Genomic DNA, 19062 nt, shown 5'->3' with positions numbered 1-19062 from the left:
CCGATATCTCCATCCGCCCACCCTCACCCTCTCCCTCTCCCTCTCCTCACCCCTGCAGGTTGACGGTCTTAGGCGGCAGCAGGAGGCGGTCCGAGCCAAGCTGGGGGAGCTGGCGGATGCGGACCGGGATGCGGCGGCGGAGGTGGAGGCGTGTGAGTCCTCCCTGGAGTCGCTGCAGCAGGAACTCAAGGTATGTGGATGGGCTTATGGATGGACAGTGTTGTCCTCCTGGCTCTTCCTGACTGTCGGTCGCGGTTGTAGCGGTGGAGGCTCCTTGCGGATCTGTTCGTTCCGAGTGCTGGTGGTGTTTGCATGTATGCATGTATGTATGTATGTGATATTTGCATGTGTGCATGTATGTGTGTATGTATGTATGGTAATGGCGATGATAATGGTGATATGGTGTTCCCCCCCCCCCCCGCCCCCCCGAGCTGTTCCAGGAGGCCCGGTCGTCCGGGAGTGCGGCCGCACTGCCCACGTTGCTGTCCCGGGCTGCCAACGTGTACCGCGGACTGTACGGCCTGGCGCAGCGCATGGGTACGACAGTGCCGTTCGAGGCGTTGCCTGCCTCCCTGGAGGGCTTACATGTGTGGGCGGACGAGGTGGCAGCAGGTAAGTGCGTGCGTGTCTATGTGTGTGTGTGTGTGAAGGTTACAAGTATCTGACCGGGCCTGACACTGGCCAGGGCTGCTGTCCAGTCCCAACGGAAAGACCGCCTAAGCGCTCTCCCGCGGAGGGGTGAGGGGCCGCGTGTATGGGGGAAGTGGGGGGATTTCGGGTGTGTGTGAGGTGGCACTGTTATATGGTAGATAGATAATACTTGTAAGCGCATACACATACACATACACATACACATACACACACAATGTGTGTCCGTTCTGACATATGCATTCCACAGGCGTCATCGACTGGCCCGACGACGATGTGGACGCACGGGGCTTCGTTATCGTCAACGCCCTGCCTGGAGCCGACGCGCCGCGACCCATCGTCAAGGCCGTCGCCGGGGCAGCGGCAGCGGCGGTGGCGGCGGCGGCGGCGCCCAAGCCGGCCATGGGGGCGGCCCCTGCCGCTGCAACACAGCCTTCAGTCCCGGCAGCAGCAGCAACAGCAGCCGCCAAGGTGCTGCCTAACGGCTTTGCTGCGGCGGCATCGGTGAACTGTGGCGACGGAGGTGGTTTTGACAACGCGCTGGCTTTTGGCGATGCGCCTGCTTTCGGATTACCCGCAAGCGGCAGCAACGTAGCGCCGCCGCCGGCTCCTCCTGGCGCAGCTGCGCCGTCGGCACCCATTGACTTTGGCTTTGATGATGCACCGGCTTTTGGTGCACCCGCTGCGTTGCCTGCGGCAGCGACAGCGGCACCGCCGCCGGGTCTCCACGCGCCTAGCTCCTTCGCCATAGACCCGGCGGCGCCGCTGAAGGCCGCCGAGACCTCGCCACATCAGTCCTACAGCGGCGGCGGAATGGAGGACCTCCCCAACACGCAAATGAACCGTTTTGGCTCGGCCTTTAGCTTTGGAGATGGGGGCGAAGGCCAGCGGTCGGTTGACACGCCAACGTTTGTACCGGCGCCGTCGGACTCCGCCGTCGCCGCCGCCATGCCGTCGGCCCTTTCTGGCGCCGCAGACGCGGACTTTGGCGGCAACGCCTTCACCGCAGGGATGCCAGCGCCAACGCATGCCGCCGCTGCTGCAGTTGTTGCCGCTGGCGCCGCCGCGCCGCCGGCGGAACAACATGCGCCGCTCGCGACGACGCCCAGCCTTTTCGGTGATGATGCGTTTGGGACGGCTTCGGCACGGGGATTTAGCGAAGGTGCATTTGCTGCCGCTCAGTCTGCCGCCGCAGTGGCGGCGGCGACGGCAGTAGCAGCTGACTCTCGGTCGAGTAGCGTCGGCGGTGCGCCGACGGCCTTGCCGCCGATGGACAGCGGACCACTCCAGGAGAACCCCTTCGCCGGGGGGCCGCCGCCATCTCTGGCGGCGGCTGTCGCCAGCGCCACTGCCGCCACCACCACAGTGGCGTCAGTGGGTCTGCCGCCGCCGCCGACCACTGCCGCCACCACCGACACCGCCGCCGGTGTAGGCACGGCGGCGGTGTCAGCAGAGCTTTTTGGTGACAATGCATTCGGTACGGCCCCCGCTTTTTCGCTGCCACCGCAGCCCCCGGCGCAGCAACATGTGACTCCGGCGACGGCGCCGCCGCCGCCGCCGCCGCCGCCGGCAGCTACCAGGTTTGAGGACGACAACCCGTTCGGGGACAGCGATAACCCGTTCGGGACCACCGCGTTCCGTTAGGAAGAAATGCTCCTTCCGTAATAATGAATCTCTCCACAATTTGTTGCTATTGCCCCATTGCGGAGCGGAACGAAACAAAGGAAGGTGCTCTGCAGTGCGCGGTGTTACTCACTGCGGCTGCGGCTACCCTTCGTTACCGGGCGGTGGTACGGCGAGGCAGGCTAGGAGGCTAGGGCGAGTGAGGTGCAAGAAAATCGATGAGGCCTAATCGCAGGGTACCGGGAAACATGCCGACGGCAGAGCGAGTGCGGCGAGCCGACGATTATTTTACTTTTATGATGGAGTGTAAGTGCCCCGTCGGCCGCAACATATCAGCCATCAGTCAGCGAGCTCTCGATAAAGGCCGAGGGTCGGGGAAAGCTTTTGGGTCGTTAGGGGCCGCTCGAAAGAGGTATACACTTTCTGCCTGTATACCTCTGCTAAGCGTTACAAGTTTTATGAGATAAAAAAAGCCCAGAAACCCATTTGTCGCTACGAACTAACGAACTGAAAATGGTCCTCCTCGGTGTCGTGAGCTGGGCAGTGCCGTTAAATGCGTGCGGTCTCCGTGTCGAGAGAGACTGGGTACTTGATCATAACAGCGGGATCGTTGGGAAGGAACCGCTCAAACCCTGTTCTAGTATCTTACATCATTTTTGGGGTTTTGTTGCTGTGAGGGAAGAAGGCCCGCTCTGGCGGCGGCAGGACGTGTGTATAGAGATGGACTTTCTTTTCTCTCTCTCTCGTAGTTTTTTTGCATAGCTCCTGCTAACACTATTGAACTCTGGTCAGGGCCCATACATCATTGGGCTCCGTGCTGAGGGGAGGCTGGTTCTGGTCGGGGCACCTCTGGAAACACGTTACACCTTTCCCGACTGTTGTCTGTCCATCCGCCCTCCACGTCCGATAACGTTAAGGGACCACCTGTCAAATGAGTGTCAGTACGTCGTTAAGATGGGTCCAAAGCTCTTGTCCTTGCGACACCCCCTGTCACCGGCGAAAGCCCTCCCTGGATTTGATTAGGATTGCAATAAGGATGCAGGGATTGCATACACCCCAGACAACTTTATTACAGAAGACAGTCGCACACCTGGGTCCTCCGGTGTCGGAAGCGATTTGCTTTTCCGCCGGCGCGGGAGCATCATGGCGTCAAGACTGCTGTAGACACGAGCACCCGATGTGGGCTGTGTAGGAGAACCAAACACACTATCTCCTCCACACGACTGCGGGAGTCTGACCACCACAGCCACCATAGCCTTTGCTCCCGTGCCTCCTCTCCGTGTCTCCCTATCCCTGACAATCACACCCATCCATATGCCGAACGCGTCAACTTCGAAGTCCCGTCGAAAACGATCAGATCACGCTCGCACTCATCCCGATTTCCACAAAAGCCTTAAGCACATCAGGACCCTTTTGACATTTAAATTTAACTCCTCCCCTGGGATATGTCGTCGTCTGTGTCATCAGCCAGGGCGTCAGGCGCCTGTGCCGTCGTCATTTCCTTGATTGCAGCTAGGCCCTTCGCACTCAACTCCACTCCCCCGACTTTTTGCATTTGCTTTCCCTCGGTTTGTCGCTACCCGCTTAGCTGGCGCTGCACATGGCAGCCCCCAACACCAGCAGGGGAGAGAGGTGGCGGTGGAGAGTGAAGGCGGCGAGAGCCACCCGGTCCTGAGGGCTCCCACCCTCGCCGGCCGGAGGGCTCCCTAAGCCTGGCAGGCCACCAACTTTCAAACTCGCACTCGTCAACCGCAGCGCCCTAACGATTCGATTATTGTTATTCGAAGTCTGGTGTAAGATGCAAACCCCCTGTATGTCATGTATGTGTTTGATCCCTAGTCCCTCTCTCTCTCTCTCTCTGTGTGTGTGTGTGTATGTAATGCGGGATCACTTCCACACTTGCACACGCCTCCACGCACCGTCCCAGGATAAATTATTGGTTGTGGTTTTCGTTCAGCTACGGGCTGCTAAGGAGGTAGGAGTGACCCTACACCGCCAGATGGGCCCAGGGGGCTGCTTGGTCACGGTCGCGTCTCCCATATCGGCTCCGGAACGGACTTGGCTGTAGTCGGAAAAAATTGAGGCCAGGTGTGGGCTTCCGCCACAGAAGCGGCAACCGATTAACGAAAAGCGCAGGAAGGCCGCACCTCCCCCACCTTCACCCCCACCTTACGTCCCGCCCCCATGCAAAAAGTAGTCGTAATTAACACAGTACAATATGCGGTCGAAAAGCACAGTGATGTAACGCATCATGCACACGTACACGTGGTCACGGCTGTGGACCCCGAATAGCCGCCAACCACGCAAACAGCGAACACGGCAAGGATCGGCCAAGGCAAGAATGGCCAGGCACATCTCACAACAACACTCGTCCGCACAGTGGAGGAATGCAGCTCGCTGCTGGGAGGAAACAGCTCCCGCACGCCCTCTAGGCTGGTCCTCTTGTTCGTACGCAGTACCGCACACGACTCGGGGGCCCTATTTAAACCTAAAGTCGACACACAGTTCCAGGCATTCGAGGTGTACCCCCACCCCACCTACCCACACATACCCACACACGCAATGAGAACGCCCCCTCCCTCCCGTCCCCTCCACAAAAATTTAGGAATATCAGGCACCCTCACGACACCCACAAAACACCTCAGGCGCGTCGACCCTTTCCCCCCCTTTATCCTCCCTGGCGCACGGCGCACCCACATGCCAACGAAAGCAATAGGCCTCGGCGCTACAAACCCAATATTTAACTTTCATCGCCATCATCCCCGCCACCCCTACCAGCAGTAGCAGCAGCGGCGGCCACGCGGCTGCACTGCGACACACGACTTCCCCTCCCCGCTGCTACTCCCCGCAGGCAGGTCAGGGTACCATACCGTATCCCTCTCTCCCTCCACACTCTCTCACTCATGCCCAGTAGTTCCAGGGCCTGTGGAATAGAGGCCCCTTCCCTCTCCCCTCCTCTCCTCCGCCGAGAATTACACGCAACCCCCTCTGCCCGGCTGTGGCGCCCCCGCCGTCAATCCACCGCCCCTCTGTCAACTTTTAAATACGATTACGAGCCCTCAACCCGCGGCCTTTGCCCCTTCTTTTAGCAACAAGAGCCCGCCCGGAGGGGGAGGTCTCTCACGGCACGGCAGCTGCTGGCGGTGATTCCGTGTGTGGGTTGTACCCGCTCATGGCTATTTGGAGTGTAGCGGGAGGCACCGGAGGAGCGGACCAACACGACCTCCGTAACAGGGAACCGAGCACCACCCATCTGCAACGGCAGCTAGCCACAAATGACCCGGCAGACAGATAGACGGACAGACGACAGGCACACATGCAACCCCTCATCCTCCATCGTCAAGCACTGCACATACATACATACGTACATACACGCACGCCCACCCAGGTAAGTTTTCCCCAATACTACGAATTCCATCATCTTTCTTTCTTGGTCAGCACTCGTGCAGCAGAGCAGCCATGGGCGCCCCGGTCGCCTGTCGAGTAGTAGAGTACTGCTCTGAAAGCCCTCTGTCGCTCCGTGGCAAACCCAGCCAACCAACCGAGCAAGCTAGCTAGCTAGCTTGCTAGCACCCGTTCAGTTGCCGTCCTCCGGTTACACACATGCGTCTGGACGGGGTTTCGAGTTTCAACCACCAGTGCGCCTATTATATCCTTGCCCGAGTGCGTGTGTGGGGTGGGGCGGAGGGGGTCAAGGCCCCCCGCCGGGTCCGTCCCTCCGCGTTCCGGTTTCCGGTTCGAGCGGGCGGTGGTCTGATCCGCTGGTTTGACTCGCATTCTCGAGGAGAACAACACCAGTCCGGGAACACCTCCTCCGCATCTCTCGTGTATCTCCTTCATCCGCCAGCGGTTCTCGCCTCAACCCCCTCCGCCACGGCCATAGTTCTGCTCAGTGTCACACACGCACACACATACGCCACATGCACGTCCAGGGACTAAGGCAGCGTCTCAAACGCCCCGGCCCCCGTCGCTGCCGCTACCGCCACCAACCAACACGACGCAAACCTCGAGTGCATTCACGAGCTCCCACGCGCTGAACGTTCTCAGGACGCATATCCCACACGGGTACATGCAAGGTCCATCGTGTGTGTGCGCGTATGTGTGTGTTTTGTGTCGTAAAACGAAAGTGTCCGCCATTTCTTAATCCGGGAAAAAAACCGCCACAATCTGAGGCCCTCCTGCTGTGTAGCAACGAGCAGCGCATTCTGGGACAGGACAGCTCGCCAGCCCTCCAGCAAAAGATGAGCAGTTCACCGCCACGTCCCCCCTCACCATCGCCTTTAAGTACACCTCTCCACCCCCAACGGGGTGACGGGGTAATTACAGGACCACGCCCATCGCTGGACACACACGTGAGACATACATACATACATATATGCTGGTACGCCTCACAGTTCTCAGTTCAACCAAATCTTACCTCCCAGTAATGGACATCCGCGCTGGGGGAGAGAGAGGGAGAGAGAGAGGGGGGAAGCAACGCAGATTTGCAGTGCAGCCCAGTACAGTAACAGTAGAGCAACGGCCGGTCATACATACATACTTACATACCCGCACATTCACACAGACATCCGCAAATCCACGCCCCGCCATCACAACAAACTGCCGACCCCGCTACTGATCAGCCCGCCGTTCATCGTGGCGTGCGACTCGAGCAACAACTGCTGCTTCTGCTGCTGTTTCTGCTGCTGCAACAGCTCATGTTGGAAATGGTGGCCATGAACACCGCCGCCGCCACTGTTCTGCGCCGCGGCGACGGGGTGGCCGCCCACGTTCAGGAAATCCCCGAACGGATCGTCCGAGGGCGAGTGGGCCACCGGAGCTGCCGCCGCCGGGGCCGTCAGCCCAACCGCAGCCGCGCCCATGCTGCCGCCACCGCTGGCGCCACCCAGCCCAGCCCCAGCGCCCGTCGATGGCTCCGTGTCAAACAGCCGCAGGATCTCCTCAGACCCCTTCGGATTGGAGGACGGACGCCGCCTGTGGAAGCTGTTGCGCGGCGCATGAAACTGCTTGCCGTCGCCTTGCGCGGAGGTGGCGGCGGAGGACGAGGAGCTAAACTGAAACGGGTCGTCGTCCGCGATGCCAGATGTGGCCGCTGCTGCTCCTGCTGCGGGCGCCGTCATGGATTCCATGACGTGGTGGATGGTCAGGCCCGCCAGCAGATCATCCGGTGCTGGACCGAAAGGGTCGTACACGGCACCGCCGCTGCCATTCTGTCCTGTGTGGACTTGAGGTCCCCGTGGCTGCGTGTTGTGGTGGTGGTTGTGGTGGTGGTTATGGTGGTTGTGGTGGTGGTTGTCCTGGAGGTTGTGTGGCTGGTAGTGGTTTCCGGAGGACGCAGAGGCGGCGGAGCCGTTGGGGTGGTGCCGTTGCAGGTCGCGATCCGGCTGGTTTGAGCTGAGCGTCTTGGTGTGGGCAAAGCGCGAGGTCTGGGCGGCCATACCGTTGCCGCTGCTGCTGATGGGGTTGACGCTTACGCCTTCGCTGATGGAGTGGCTGCGGTGGTGGCCGAGAGTAACGGCAGCAGCCACGGCGCCAGCAACGGCGGCCGGAGGTTGCTGCGGCATGCTTACGGTAGGTGTTGTTGCCGTGGGCTGTAGCAGGGCCGGCGAAGAGGAGGCGGCCGGAGCTGCGGTGTAGAAGTCCGTCCACTCCAGCGCGTTTAGGTGGGATGTAGCCGCCGGGATGGCAGCGGTGGCCGGTGGCGCGGACACGAAGGAGCCGAAGGGGTCGGAGCTGGCCGGCGGCACGGGGGGTGAGGTGGGCATTGGCGCAACACTGCCAAGGTCGTCAAAGCCGCCGAGCAGGTCGATGGTCAGCGTGGTGGCAGCGGGCTGCGACTGCTTTTTAGGTGTACCGTTCAAGAGATCGGCCGCGTTAGTGCGCGGCACGGCTGATGGCGCAGGTGCTGGCTGTGATGACGCTGCAGGTGCCGCTGGCGGCGAGTGTACAGAGTCCGCGACATCGGCGCCATATGGATGGTTTAGATAGTTGTCGATCGTGGGCGGCGTTGCGTCAGTGGCCGCAAAGGCACGGTCCACGTACTTCGCACGGATGAAGGCGGAAAGCTCCGGATTGGGGTTGCCGCTGGGAGGGCGCCTGAAGTCCTTAGGCAACCGCGCTTCCCAATAGCGATTGCCCTTAACATTGCCCATAATCCGGCAGAATTCTACTTGCTTCGGGAGCCACGTATCCAAATTGCACGACCTTACTTGGGAGATATGCACGCCGAGCGACCGATGTATACCCGAGCAGGTCAAGCACACAAAGACACCCAGATTTACACTGGCCCAGGTTGGGTTACGGGTCTTACAGTCCGCGCAGCTCTTGTTCCCCTCCTCTCTGAGGATATTCGCAAGGAGTCGCTTGTGACGCTCATTCTGTTCATCAGTCACAGTTCTTTTACTGTTAAAGTTCATCTTGAGTTGCTGGGCGTCGATGCAAGGACTGTAGTTGTGGGTCTGGGGCAACTGCCAGCTGTTCACATACAGAAATGTCCAGGTTTGCCTGTTTGGCTAAACACCAAAAACATAATGTTGACATGCAAAATATGCCACGGCATTGGTAGTTTAAAGTCCTTTACCGTACGCATCAACGGGGTTTGCATTCCTACATCGCCGAGCAGGTAATGCTTGCCGTGCTACGTTGATACTTAATGGCCATTACAGCGGTTGTTTACTGTGGGCAGACACGCAAAGCTCGCAGAAACGCAACGGCCACCAGCGCAACCTTGGCCCTTTCGATCTGGATTATCCGATCATATAGTTGCTTGAGCCACCTAGATGGCCTAGAAAGACGACGATCTACACCGATTGCCATTTGCTTTACCGCCACTTTTACGTATTTTTGGGACGTTGTTTTTATTTTCCAAGTGCTGCCAAACTCACAAGGCGTGCAGTATTACAAACACAGGCTGGAATAGCAGTCGGAGCAAAAATGGATGCATGACCGGGAACTACTGCCGTTACTGAAACGACTCACACAGTCACCCTTCATACACATCATACAATCCTTAGCTTAGTGTCCTTACCTCGCCGTAAGGCATTTACCATTGGTCTGCACCTATTCACAATTTTTGCCTCAAGTCTCATGGCCTCCCTATCCGTTATTTATGTCCTATAGCCTTCATGGCTTGCTGTACGGTTGCGTTCGGGGTGCCGGATAGGACAGGGCGAGGCGAAACCGGGGCTGCCAAGGGCCTTACACTACTGCAGACAGAAAAGATAGCAGGAGGGGCCCTCTGACTCAGGCGAGGCCCAGGTTGCGCGTGGTTTCCAGTGCGGCATCGTCTTCCATCCGGGTATATAGCTGCACCATTGCGTCCGTCTTCCAGCGACCGTGGGCCTTGCGGGCTTCTTCAGATACCCCTCTGGCTGCTGCCGCGCTGTTTCCCCCGATGCGCATGGAGTGTGGCATGATGCCGCGCTTGATGCCCACGGCGCTGCACATGGCAGCGAGCTTCTCCCGGAAGGAGGTATAGCTGAGGCTGGGGATCGGTGACTGAACAGAGCCGGTCCTCTGCTGCAGCTGGTGGCCTTGCTGTGTCGCCTTAACCCTGCGCAGCAGCGGACCCACATCCTCCACGGGGGAACTGGGGACACGGACATAGTTACCAAGCGCCAGCAGCCTCTCTGTCAAGCCCATATGTATGTATGTATGTATGTATGTATGTATGTATGTATGTATGTATGACGTTGATTACACTGTGGGCTGAAAAGCCGGGGGCCCAGGGCCGAAGCACAGCGCGAGGGGCGGGTGCATACGGCTGGTTAGTCTCATGCACTCCGCCCCCGGGTCAGGCCGCACGGGAAACGACGGCCGGCACGCAACAGCGCTCGTTTGGCGCTCCAACTAGACGGGATCTATGCCCGTTGGTCTCCTAACATAAACGAAGTCGCAACTGGGGGGCTCTTCCTGCCGACCGAACGAACCGAGCATCTCAGAGAGCTCGCAACCAGGACCTGGGCGACCGGGAGCCCGACGAGTCATCCCGGGCTGGGGAGGTCACCAAGCTCAAAAATCCTCACGCAAAAAAAAAGAGCGCAAAGAGCTCACACCACAAGACGCCAAACAGCCTCCTGAGACTACTACCCTCCTCCGCCTCTCCCTCCCTGGGCTAGTCCAGGGGAGATAGCACCCGTCGGGGGGGTAACACCGCACAAGTCCGCGCCCTTCCACAGCACTGGGTCTAACTTGAAAAGTACTCAAACGGGAAGACCCTGCGGCAACGCAGGGCGATCAAGCCTCCGGAAACCACAGGGGGGGAGGGTAGCCAGCTCGGCGCCCCCCCAATACCGCTCTACCAAGACGGCTGGTTCCCAAGATCCTATCTCACCTAGACGCCGCAACACGAAAAACCCGGTCTCGTACCCTGAAGAACCTAGTCCTGCACCACGCGCGCACCTTCGAGTACGGCCCCTCCTTCTGGGTGCCCACCTCCCCCTCATCCGCGCCCTCGCTACGGCCACCTGTTTCCACTCACCACCCCTCAACCCTACATCCTCTTGGTGCTCTCTCTGCCTCTTCCCCTTCCCCCCCGGCTCTCCCCGCCCTTTCCCCGGTATCCCCCCCCTCCGCCGGTACGGCTCCCCCAGGCAAATAAACCCTCCCTCCCCCATGTCCCCTTGCGCGGCACCCCCCCAAGCCCCATCCCTGATCCCGCCCCCCTCGCAACCTTTCCCCTCAACCTCCCTCTCGACCTCCCTACCACCCCCACCACCTCAAATCCCCCCTCCGCGCCTCGACACCCTATCCCCTTATCCCCTAAACTCCAGCTCCCGCCGCGTCCGCTTGACCATTAGGTCGTGATGTCCACCGCCTCCGCGCAGCACAGTGCTCCCCCGACGATTGACAGGATCGGGTGGTGGGGTCCCACTCCGTCCCAGCCCCGCCTTGGGACATTGAGCGCGGTGAAAGAGCGCAAGCGCGCCCAGAAGTCCACTACTGCCCGAGCGCGGGCGTATTCCAGGGGGGTTGCTGCTGCTGTTGCTGTTGCTGCTGCTGTTGCTGCTGCTGTTGCCGTCCCCGGTCCCGCGATGGGCCCCTGCGTTTGATCCTCGAGTACCGGCGCGTTCAGCGGCGGCCCCTCGTGCGGTCTCACTCCGTTGGCCAGGTGAAAGAAGTCCGTTATCCGCCGCTGTTGGGGCCCTTGCGCCTGGATCTGTTGCACTTGCTCTGGCTGTTCTGTCGCGGGGTTAGCCGCCCTTTCCAGTCGTCTTGCGGCTGCTCGCAGGCAGCACCTGCCTACCTCCATAGCAGACAGGGCCGCCAGGGCGATCACATCCCAGGGGGCCTGCTCGCAGCCGGTCGGGGCTTGGACCAACCACAGCTGCTTCCGGGTGATGCCGCCTGTCGCTGCCTCCTGGGAGGGCTGTATGTATGTATGTATGTATGTATGTATGTATGTATGTATGTATGTATGTATGTATGTATGTATGTATGTATGTATGTATGTATGTATATATGTATGTATGTATGTATGTATGTATGTACGTGCGTAGAGGTAGAGGCGGCGGTAGACCCGCTGCTGGCCTGACCTGGTGTGCAGAGTATGTACAAGTTACAAGTTCCGCACACAAGTGCGGGTGTGTGTCCGTAAAAGCCGAGGGAGGGGGCCATGGACGTTGTATTGGTATTGATGCGGGTACGCGGGAGGTCATCAATGTATGTATGTATGTGCTGCGGGAGTATCTCGGCAAATATAATATATGTACATATGTACAAACATGCACACACGCCCACAGTGACACACGTGCACGATTACACACACACACATACACACACATGTGTCTGTCGCTGCACGTGCGCACACCGTACAATTCAGTTGAACTATCATACACACGTCTTCTTTCCTCAGAGGAAAGGAGGCAGATCTAGCAGGGCCACCTCCCATCCCCTATGGAGAGCGCTCACCGCACAGCGCTGCCCGACGGCCACAACACGCCCCCCACCGGCATTCTCCCAACCCACGTCGGAAGGGTGCAAACGTCCTGGGGTCGTACAGAGCCCTCGTACCAGCCAACGTACGACACTTCGATCACCTTTATAGGCAGTGTGAATTCCTTGAAAGCAGATTCATCGTATCTACAAGTTGAATCTGCCGTACTTCTAGGCCCGTACTTTAGGGCTTTTTCCGTTGTATCTGTGTGTTTTTATGATCTGCACTGTGTGTATGTGTGTGTCAATGTGTGTATGTACATATGTATGTTTTCCATTATTTCTACTGGAATTAGGTCCCCTCAGAGCCGCCGGGTGTGTGCCTCGGCCCTATCCCTAGCCCAATATGCTGCCGCTGCCCACCATAGACCACTCCCCGTCCAGGTTGCACTTCGGGCCCTGCTGACTCAGCAGGTCCGTCAGCGTGTACTCGTACAGCAAGCCCTCCTGCGTCGCCACCATAATCGTAGCACGCACATCCTCCCCCACCTGCCACCTGCCGCCGCCACACACACCCGCACCCGCATCACCCCCACCCGCCGTCCCGCAGCGAACACCGCCCCAGCCGCCGCCGCTACCCCCTGTCGTACCCCCCCAGGCGCTACGTCCCCCGCAGGCAGATTTTGCTTCACCACGATCTCCTGATCCGAGCTCCGCCTGTACGACAGCAGCTCCGGCGGCGGCTGATCCCGGGTCGCACCCCGGCGGCCCCGGCGGGCCCGCAACAGTTACCCTGGAGTTTGGGTGGATCGCTTCCGCCGGGCTTGTGGCTGTAGCTGTAGTTGCTACTGCGGCTGTTGCCAGCTCCGGCGATGCGCTGTAGCAGTAGCAGTTGCCTGGCTGACTCCTGAAGGCGCAGATAGCGATACCCACTGACCGCGGCAGGCGGATGGTGGCGATATTGCGAGCAGGCTCCACCTGCAGAGGGAGCAGTAGCGGCAGTAGCAACTGTCAGCAGTCCTCGGTAGCTGTTGAAATGGTGGTTTTGTGTTTGGCAGCAGCGGCAGCAGCAGCAGTAGGCGGCGGTTCCGAGGGTCGATAGCGGGAGGTGATGGGGGGAAATGAAGAGGGCGTTGAAAGGGGTGATGTGCAGCAACTGCAACTGCAACTGCAACTGCAGCAGCCCCGACAGGGCCTTATTGCTGCCCTGCGCTCCCGCCACGACGTGACCCCACCCAGGGTTCCACTGGGCCAAACACACGAAGCCACCCACACAGTTCGCCAGCCATGCCCTCCCCCAGCACACCCCCCCCCTCAAAACCCGCCTTTCCCCCCTCCCCGCAGAGTAGCTGTTCGAGTAACTTGTACTGCTACGTGTAAAACCCTAAAACCCGCTATCGCCACCCCGAGAACCCCGGGGGCCTCCCGAGAAACCCCTCTCCCCCCGTGCCCGTCTCGCAGCATGCGACCCGGTCCCCTCCCAACCCCAACCCCTCCCCCACCCCTACAGCCCCCCTTTTTCCCCTTCCCCTCCCCCCCTCCTGGAGCTCTCTCCTCACCAGGTCCCCCACCATCTGCGAGGAGTACTTCACAACGGCGGAAAGTAACCCGCCTGCGACTGAGCCGCCGGGCCTGGGAAGCAGTCCGCCGCCGCAGGGCTCCGGATCCTGAACAGGCAACACAACGTATGAAGGAAATATAATAACGAACAGGAGTTCCTTAATAGGACGGAAGAGGACACGATTGATTGGGGCACAGGCTGTTTGTTCTTACAAGTAAAAGCAGGCAGCGGTATAGAGAGGATCAGAATCGGATCCATAAGTACGGCAAGAGGCGTACTTACGGAATCCGCGGATCCAGAGGAATTGTATATTTCCTATGTTTCCGTCCGTCCGGATTAATGTCTATTTGGCCCTTTGGGGGAGGATTACCTCCTCACCATCTGGAGGGTGAGCCTTCCTCGTTGTGACCAGCCGCCCACCACCAGGTCGGCCCTCACCCCTCTCGAAGCCTTACCCCGAGAAATACACATACTTACATATATACATACATACATACATGCTTCCCCGTTTTCCCTCTTCCTCCTCTCACTCTTCCCCTCTGTACATCCTCCTCCTCCCTCTTACCTCCAATCGAAACACATGCACCGTGCCGTGGCTGCTAGCCGCCACCAGCAGCTGTACGGGCAGACCCACGGGTCCAAATGCCAGCGACTGAATGGTGGCTGACGTGGCGCCGCGTCGGAAGCTGTGGCTGCGAGCTGCCCGCGGCATGCGGTGGACCCGAATGAGGGTCCCCTTGGCGGTGGCGGTGGCGAGGAGGCCGCCGTCGGAGCTCCAGGCAAGCACCGTCTGCAGCGCGTGGCAGTGGTCGGGGGTGTTGATGAGGGGTCGGGGGGGTGAGGGGTCGGGGGGGTGAGGGGTCGGGGGACTGGGGGGAAAGACGAACCACGTGAACGAGTGAAGCTGCTGCCAGGGCAAGAGTGTACCAGACGTAGAACTGACCAAAAGGTGTCCTTGAAGGCGGCGACCTCGGGATGGGGGGGGTGAGTGGCCGGGGGGGAAATGGGAGCTATGGGGTGTAGAGAGGGGAGGATAATGGTGACGGTGGCGATGGTGGGGACGCCGTCCCGTGTGCCGCTTGCAGCCATTGCAACCGCCTGCCCGTGCCCGGTGATGTTGGACATCAGGACCTCAAACGGTCTCCCTTGTTTACCCGCCTTCCTACCTCACCTCCCCCGCACTCCCCGGACTCCTCTCTCTCGTACACATACATACATACTTGCATGCATACATAGGTCACATTCTTATGCCCCCGGAGGTTCCGGGATCGAGACCTGTCGGGGTCCAAATATCCTTCCGAGTAAAAGTGCCCCTAGTCGATGGACGGTGGTGACCTGGGATAAAGTTGACTTGCGAGCTGACCAGGAACGGAGATGAGCCGCAGTTGATCCGGCAGATTCCGTTGGATGCCGGTGGTGGGTGCGGAACCTGAGCGATCCACTGAGATGTTGACTAGGGTGACTAGATGAGGGTGTCCCGAAATACCCGGGAAGGCGTGGGTCTGCCGGGTAGCGGCCGTTGGATGAAGATATGGCCCCCTGTTCCACATATCATACAGACATACAGACACACAAACCCCCTCACCACGGGCTCACCACGGGCGACTGATGGGCCTGAACCTCGCTCAGCACATTACCCTGGCCCTCCTGGGTCAGGTCGTAGATACGGACGGTGCCCTGAAGGGAAGAGGACGGCCGTGTACGGAGTACGGGTTGGATGAGCTTATGTGGATGCGGGATGTGTGTACGGGGCCTTCTCCGTGCAGCTCAGCAGCGGGGAGTGGGGGATACGGTGCGGAAGAAAACACACGACACGACACGGCACGGCACGGGATTCAGCACGAATCACACGGCCTGGAACGGAACCAAGAGGTGTTGCTGCGGCGTACGGCAGCGTCGATTGGCAGCTGGCTGGGGCCCATCGAGCCAGAGAGCGGCCCTCCCCCCCCCCCGCATACATACACAGACGCATCCGCGGCACACACAACCCACCAACTCTACTCCCCCCCAACACACACTCTACTCCCGTGTCGTGTGTACGACAGTCCGTACTGTTCGTACCGTTCTTGACGAGGAGGGAAGCGCAAGGAGGTTGGGTTCGTGGCAGCAAGTTAGCGCACAACACCCCTGAGGTGACCGTCGGGGAATACCCGGGGGGGTTGAGGGGGTTTTAGGGGGTTTTAGGGTTTTAGGGTTTTAGGGGGGTTTAGGGGTTTTTAAAAGGCTTTAAAGGGTTCGGACTGGCAGGCACACAAGGAAGCAGATATGCGCTGAGAAGCCAAACTTGATATAAGATTTACCGTACATGCGGTACATACATACATACATACGCTTCCTAGGCAACGAGCCTCGGGTCGGGAAACTCGCAACAAGTCACCCATCCACCCTGATCCACCTAACCGCCTAACCACCCAACCAACCACCAGCCAACCACCTAACCACCCAGCCTACCACTCACCCCGGGGTTATTCTCCGTCTCAATGACCCGCAGACATGCAAGCTTGCTCAAGCAATAGACGTGAACAGCTTGGGAGGTCACCACCACCAGCCTGAGGGGAGGGGAGGGGAGAGGCAGTTAAAACGGTTGGAAGCTAAATGATAAACAAGGGGTTTTCTTCCGGCTTCCTCGTCCTTCTGTCGGCACGGCATCAATTTCATCTTCCCTGTTCCTGTGTATTGAAAACAAGCGCGAACCGTACATGGATGTACTACACACAGCTCTTTCTACTTTCTCTCTCCCAGCATTCGCGCGCTATGTGCCGTACACGGTCGTACCTCTGCCGGTTCATCCGTACTGCTAGTACGGATATCGGGTACGACAGCTCCTGGATGACCCGACTTGCACTCGTGTTCATGACTGTCAGCTTGCGGGGTGTCAGGGCGGGTTGCTCACCTAGGTATGGGGCAGGTAGGGGGTAGGGGGTGGAGTTAACATCACCATGACTTCGGGACTGCCGTACAGACCTTGCCGCGGCTGACTCTACACCGCCGGAGGAAGCAGATGTACGAGAGGCGACATTTGGACGTTTCAAAGCATCTAGCGGTTGCGGCGGTTAGCAAACGAAGGGTTGCAACAGGCGCTTATCAGGCTGCAGTGCCGCAGCCAATGATCTGCGTCCCTGGGCGGATGTTTAAAAGTATACTTGTTGAGCTTTTACTTTTTACTGCATTTTTGGAACAACTGCAACGCGATGGTGATACTCGTTGCCGTACTCTGCCGTACCCTGGCCCTACCAAACCCCGGAGAGCAGCTCAACGTATAAACACACACACACACACAATACAATACGATACACACAGAACCCTGCGGCATCACCCCTCCTTGTCGTAGTCAGGGGGCCATTCCTGGGCTCGCGATCATGTACCAGCAACTGGGTCCGACACGTGTCTTTCCGTATCGCCAGTTTAAGTTACTAACTAACTAACTAGCTCACCGGCCCCCACAAAGCCCACGAGGCTGGTGCAGAAGAGCATCTCCACGATACTGTATGGCGAGGTAATAAGGAATGGACCAGCACATCGGGAAGGTTGATGTTACTGCAATCATCAAGGAGCGCATCACGGCTGCGTCCTGACAAGGGCGCGGGCCTCACTCCGGACACACCTGACAGCACCAATTGCGTAACGGTAGCACAGCTTGTGCGTATCAACGTTGTAGATATGCACGCCTTGCTGACTACCAAGTGCCACACAGGAGCAGTCCTGGTTGAAGCTAACGTGCAGGACGCCGCTTTTGCTTGACAGCGCCATGGGTTAAATTGGGCAATTGGTCGTTAGGCTCGCTAGCTCCGGATTGCAGCCATCATCTCCATGCCAGGTCGCTGCTATGTTGTTGCTTCATAATAGAATTAACTGTCCTTCCACATCGTAAGCCTTCCGATCCCAACTATGGTTAGGGTTTCAAGGGCAAAGCAGTTGCCAGCCTTATGGTGCTGAACAGATTATGGAAGGCTTATGCAAAGGCGTAACAATTACTATACGCATTGTAAGCTTGTGGAAAGCTGTAACATTTAGCAAGAATTACGAAAAGGTGGATCCCCGTCCTTTCAGGCTGTTGTCCCGTTGTTTATTATTAAGGAGACGGCTTAATGCTTACAACTGCAACTGCAAATGGAGACATCATGCAAAACAAAAATGACCCTGATCTCCGTGAGTCCGTGAAACGATACGACAACTGGCAACGGAAATCGCAATCCTCCCGTCAGGTGCCATGGGGCAGCCTGCCCAACCAGCCCGACAGCCCAAGCGCCAAAGAGGAGCCCATGCCAGCTACCGATTCTGACTTCCAAATATAATATGCTTAAAGCACACCATTCCTAAGCCGACTGGCGGCGCCATCCATCAGCTATTTCGCGTAGCTCTAGAAGCCGGCAATACAGCCATCCCCTCCGGCTTTCAATGATTCGATAGGCTGTGCCAAACGAATTATTTGACATCGCCTCAAAATGACGATGATGAAATTTTGCCCCAACCGATCATTTGGACCTCAGGCTTGGATAACCCAAGCCAGCCTTGAGTTGCGCACCTAAACACCTCCGCAGCCCTTGCTGGCTATCTGGCGAAGTGAACGGCTGCCGTTACACGCGCTCGCCCCGTCCCAACCCTGCAGCCGGTGGCACAAAGCGGATAGCCGCGACCCGCCACGAAGCCCGAACCGCAGCGCAAACCATCCAAACGATTAGTATGCCATAACCTTATAACGTAACCTCCCCCAAAACCACAATAACACACATACACACACACCCAAGCCCCCACCAGCGTGGCCCTCCATCGCCCCACCGCATCTCACGTCGCAACCCTGGAACGCAATGCAACCCAGTAGAGCAATACAGTTATGCCGTACAGTGCCGTATATTGTCTTGCCCGCCTCCACTCCGTCGACAAACGGGACATAAAAATCCACCGGCCACGACGGGCAAGATCATGACCTCCAGCTGACGCGAGAAAAAATAGCTTGTTAATGCCGTTATAATCCGTTAATCCTGCTAAACTGTCGAGATATGTTGAAGAAATTTATTATCCTGGTAATAAATTGTTGTTCTAAAGATCTAACTCCTCCAAGTGACCTTATCTAACCAGGGTCCCCGGCTGGCTCGATAACCCTCCAGTCGCTCCCGCTCAATTCGCCCCACAGTGAAAAACCCCATCACCCGGTCAGCGGGATCAAGACCCAGCAGCGCCTTCATCTCGGGCGACTCGCGAGCCACCTGAACATACAACATGCCGTACAAATACCTCATAAAAAGCCGTACATAGGGCCGTACATGTCAGGCATGCGTGCGTGGCGTTCACACATGGCCATATTGAGTTTGGGGCGTTACGCGCGTTTGTCTGTTTGTTTGTATGAATGTAGGAAA

General features: G+C 58.5%; 4 protein-coding genes across 4 annotated transcripts in view; 1 reads left to right on the top strand and 3 right to left on the bottom strand.

Annotated features, from left to right (window-relative positions):
- VOLCADRAFT_103432 (uncharacterized protein) overlaps positions 1-2292 on the top strand; it is a gene marked incomplete at its 3' end in the record, with an annotated part of 7353 nt that extends 5061 nt beyond the window's left edge. Inside the window, exons 9-11 of the mRNA XM_002947426.1 lie at positions 59-190; positions 441-612; positions 899-2292. Of these exons, the coding sequence (XP_002947472.1) occupies positions 59-190; positions 441-612; positions 899-2292 (1698 nt within the window). The remainder of the gene's footprint in view (positions 1-58; positions 191-440; positions 613-898) is intronic.
- Positions 2293-8309: 6017 nt separating this feature from the next.
- VOLCADRAFT_57146 (uncharacterized protein) lies at positions 8310-8687 on the bottom strand (the record flags this gene model as incomplete). Its single annotated transcript, XM_002947294.1, has 1 exon — positions 8310-8687. A coding segment is annotated over one exon (378 nt), but the record flags the coding sequence as incomplete, so codon positions are not given.
- Positions 8688-9377: 690 nt separating this feature from the next.
- On the bottom strand, positions 9378-17455 carry VOLCADRAFT_103431 (uncharacterized protein; the record flags this gene model as incomplete). Its single annotated transcript, XM_002947293.1, has 13 exons — positions 9378-9823; positions 12181-12308; positions 12568-12651; positions 12694-13122; positions 13704-13811; positions 14271-14495; positions 14633-14674; positions 15302-15382; positions 15767-15832; positions 16164-16254; positions 16481-16598; positions 17140-17189; positions 17310-17455. 13 exons carry the CDS (start codon positions 17453-17455, stop codon positions 9514-9516), a joined length of 1878 nt encoding a protein of 625 aa, XP_002947339.1. The 3' UTR covers positions 9378-9513.
- A 1298-nt stretch (positions 17456-18753) lies between these two features.
- The window catches only part of VOLCADRAFT_87619 (uncharacterized protein), a gene marked incomplete at both ends in the record, with an annotated part of 3960 nt that continues 3651 nt past the window's right edge, over positions 18754-19062 (bottom strand). Inside the window, one exon of the mRNA XM_002947292.1 lies at positions 18754-18912. Within this exon, the coding sequence (XP_002947338.1) occupies positions 18754-18912 (159 nt within the window). The remainder of the gene's footprint in view (positions 18913-19062) is intronic.

Source organism: Volvox carteri (genome assembly GCF_000143455.1).
Source record: "Volvox carteri f. nagariensis unplaced genomic scaffold VOLCAscaffold_6, whole genome shotgun sequence".
NCBI classification, from domain to species: Eukaryota; Viridiplantae; Chlorophyta; class Chlorophyceae; order Chlamydomonadales; family Volvocaceae; genus Volvox; species Volvox carteri.
This window is presented reverse-complemented; position numbering and strand designations above follow the sequence as displayed.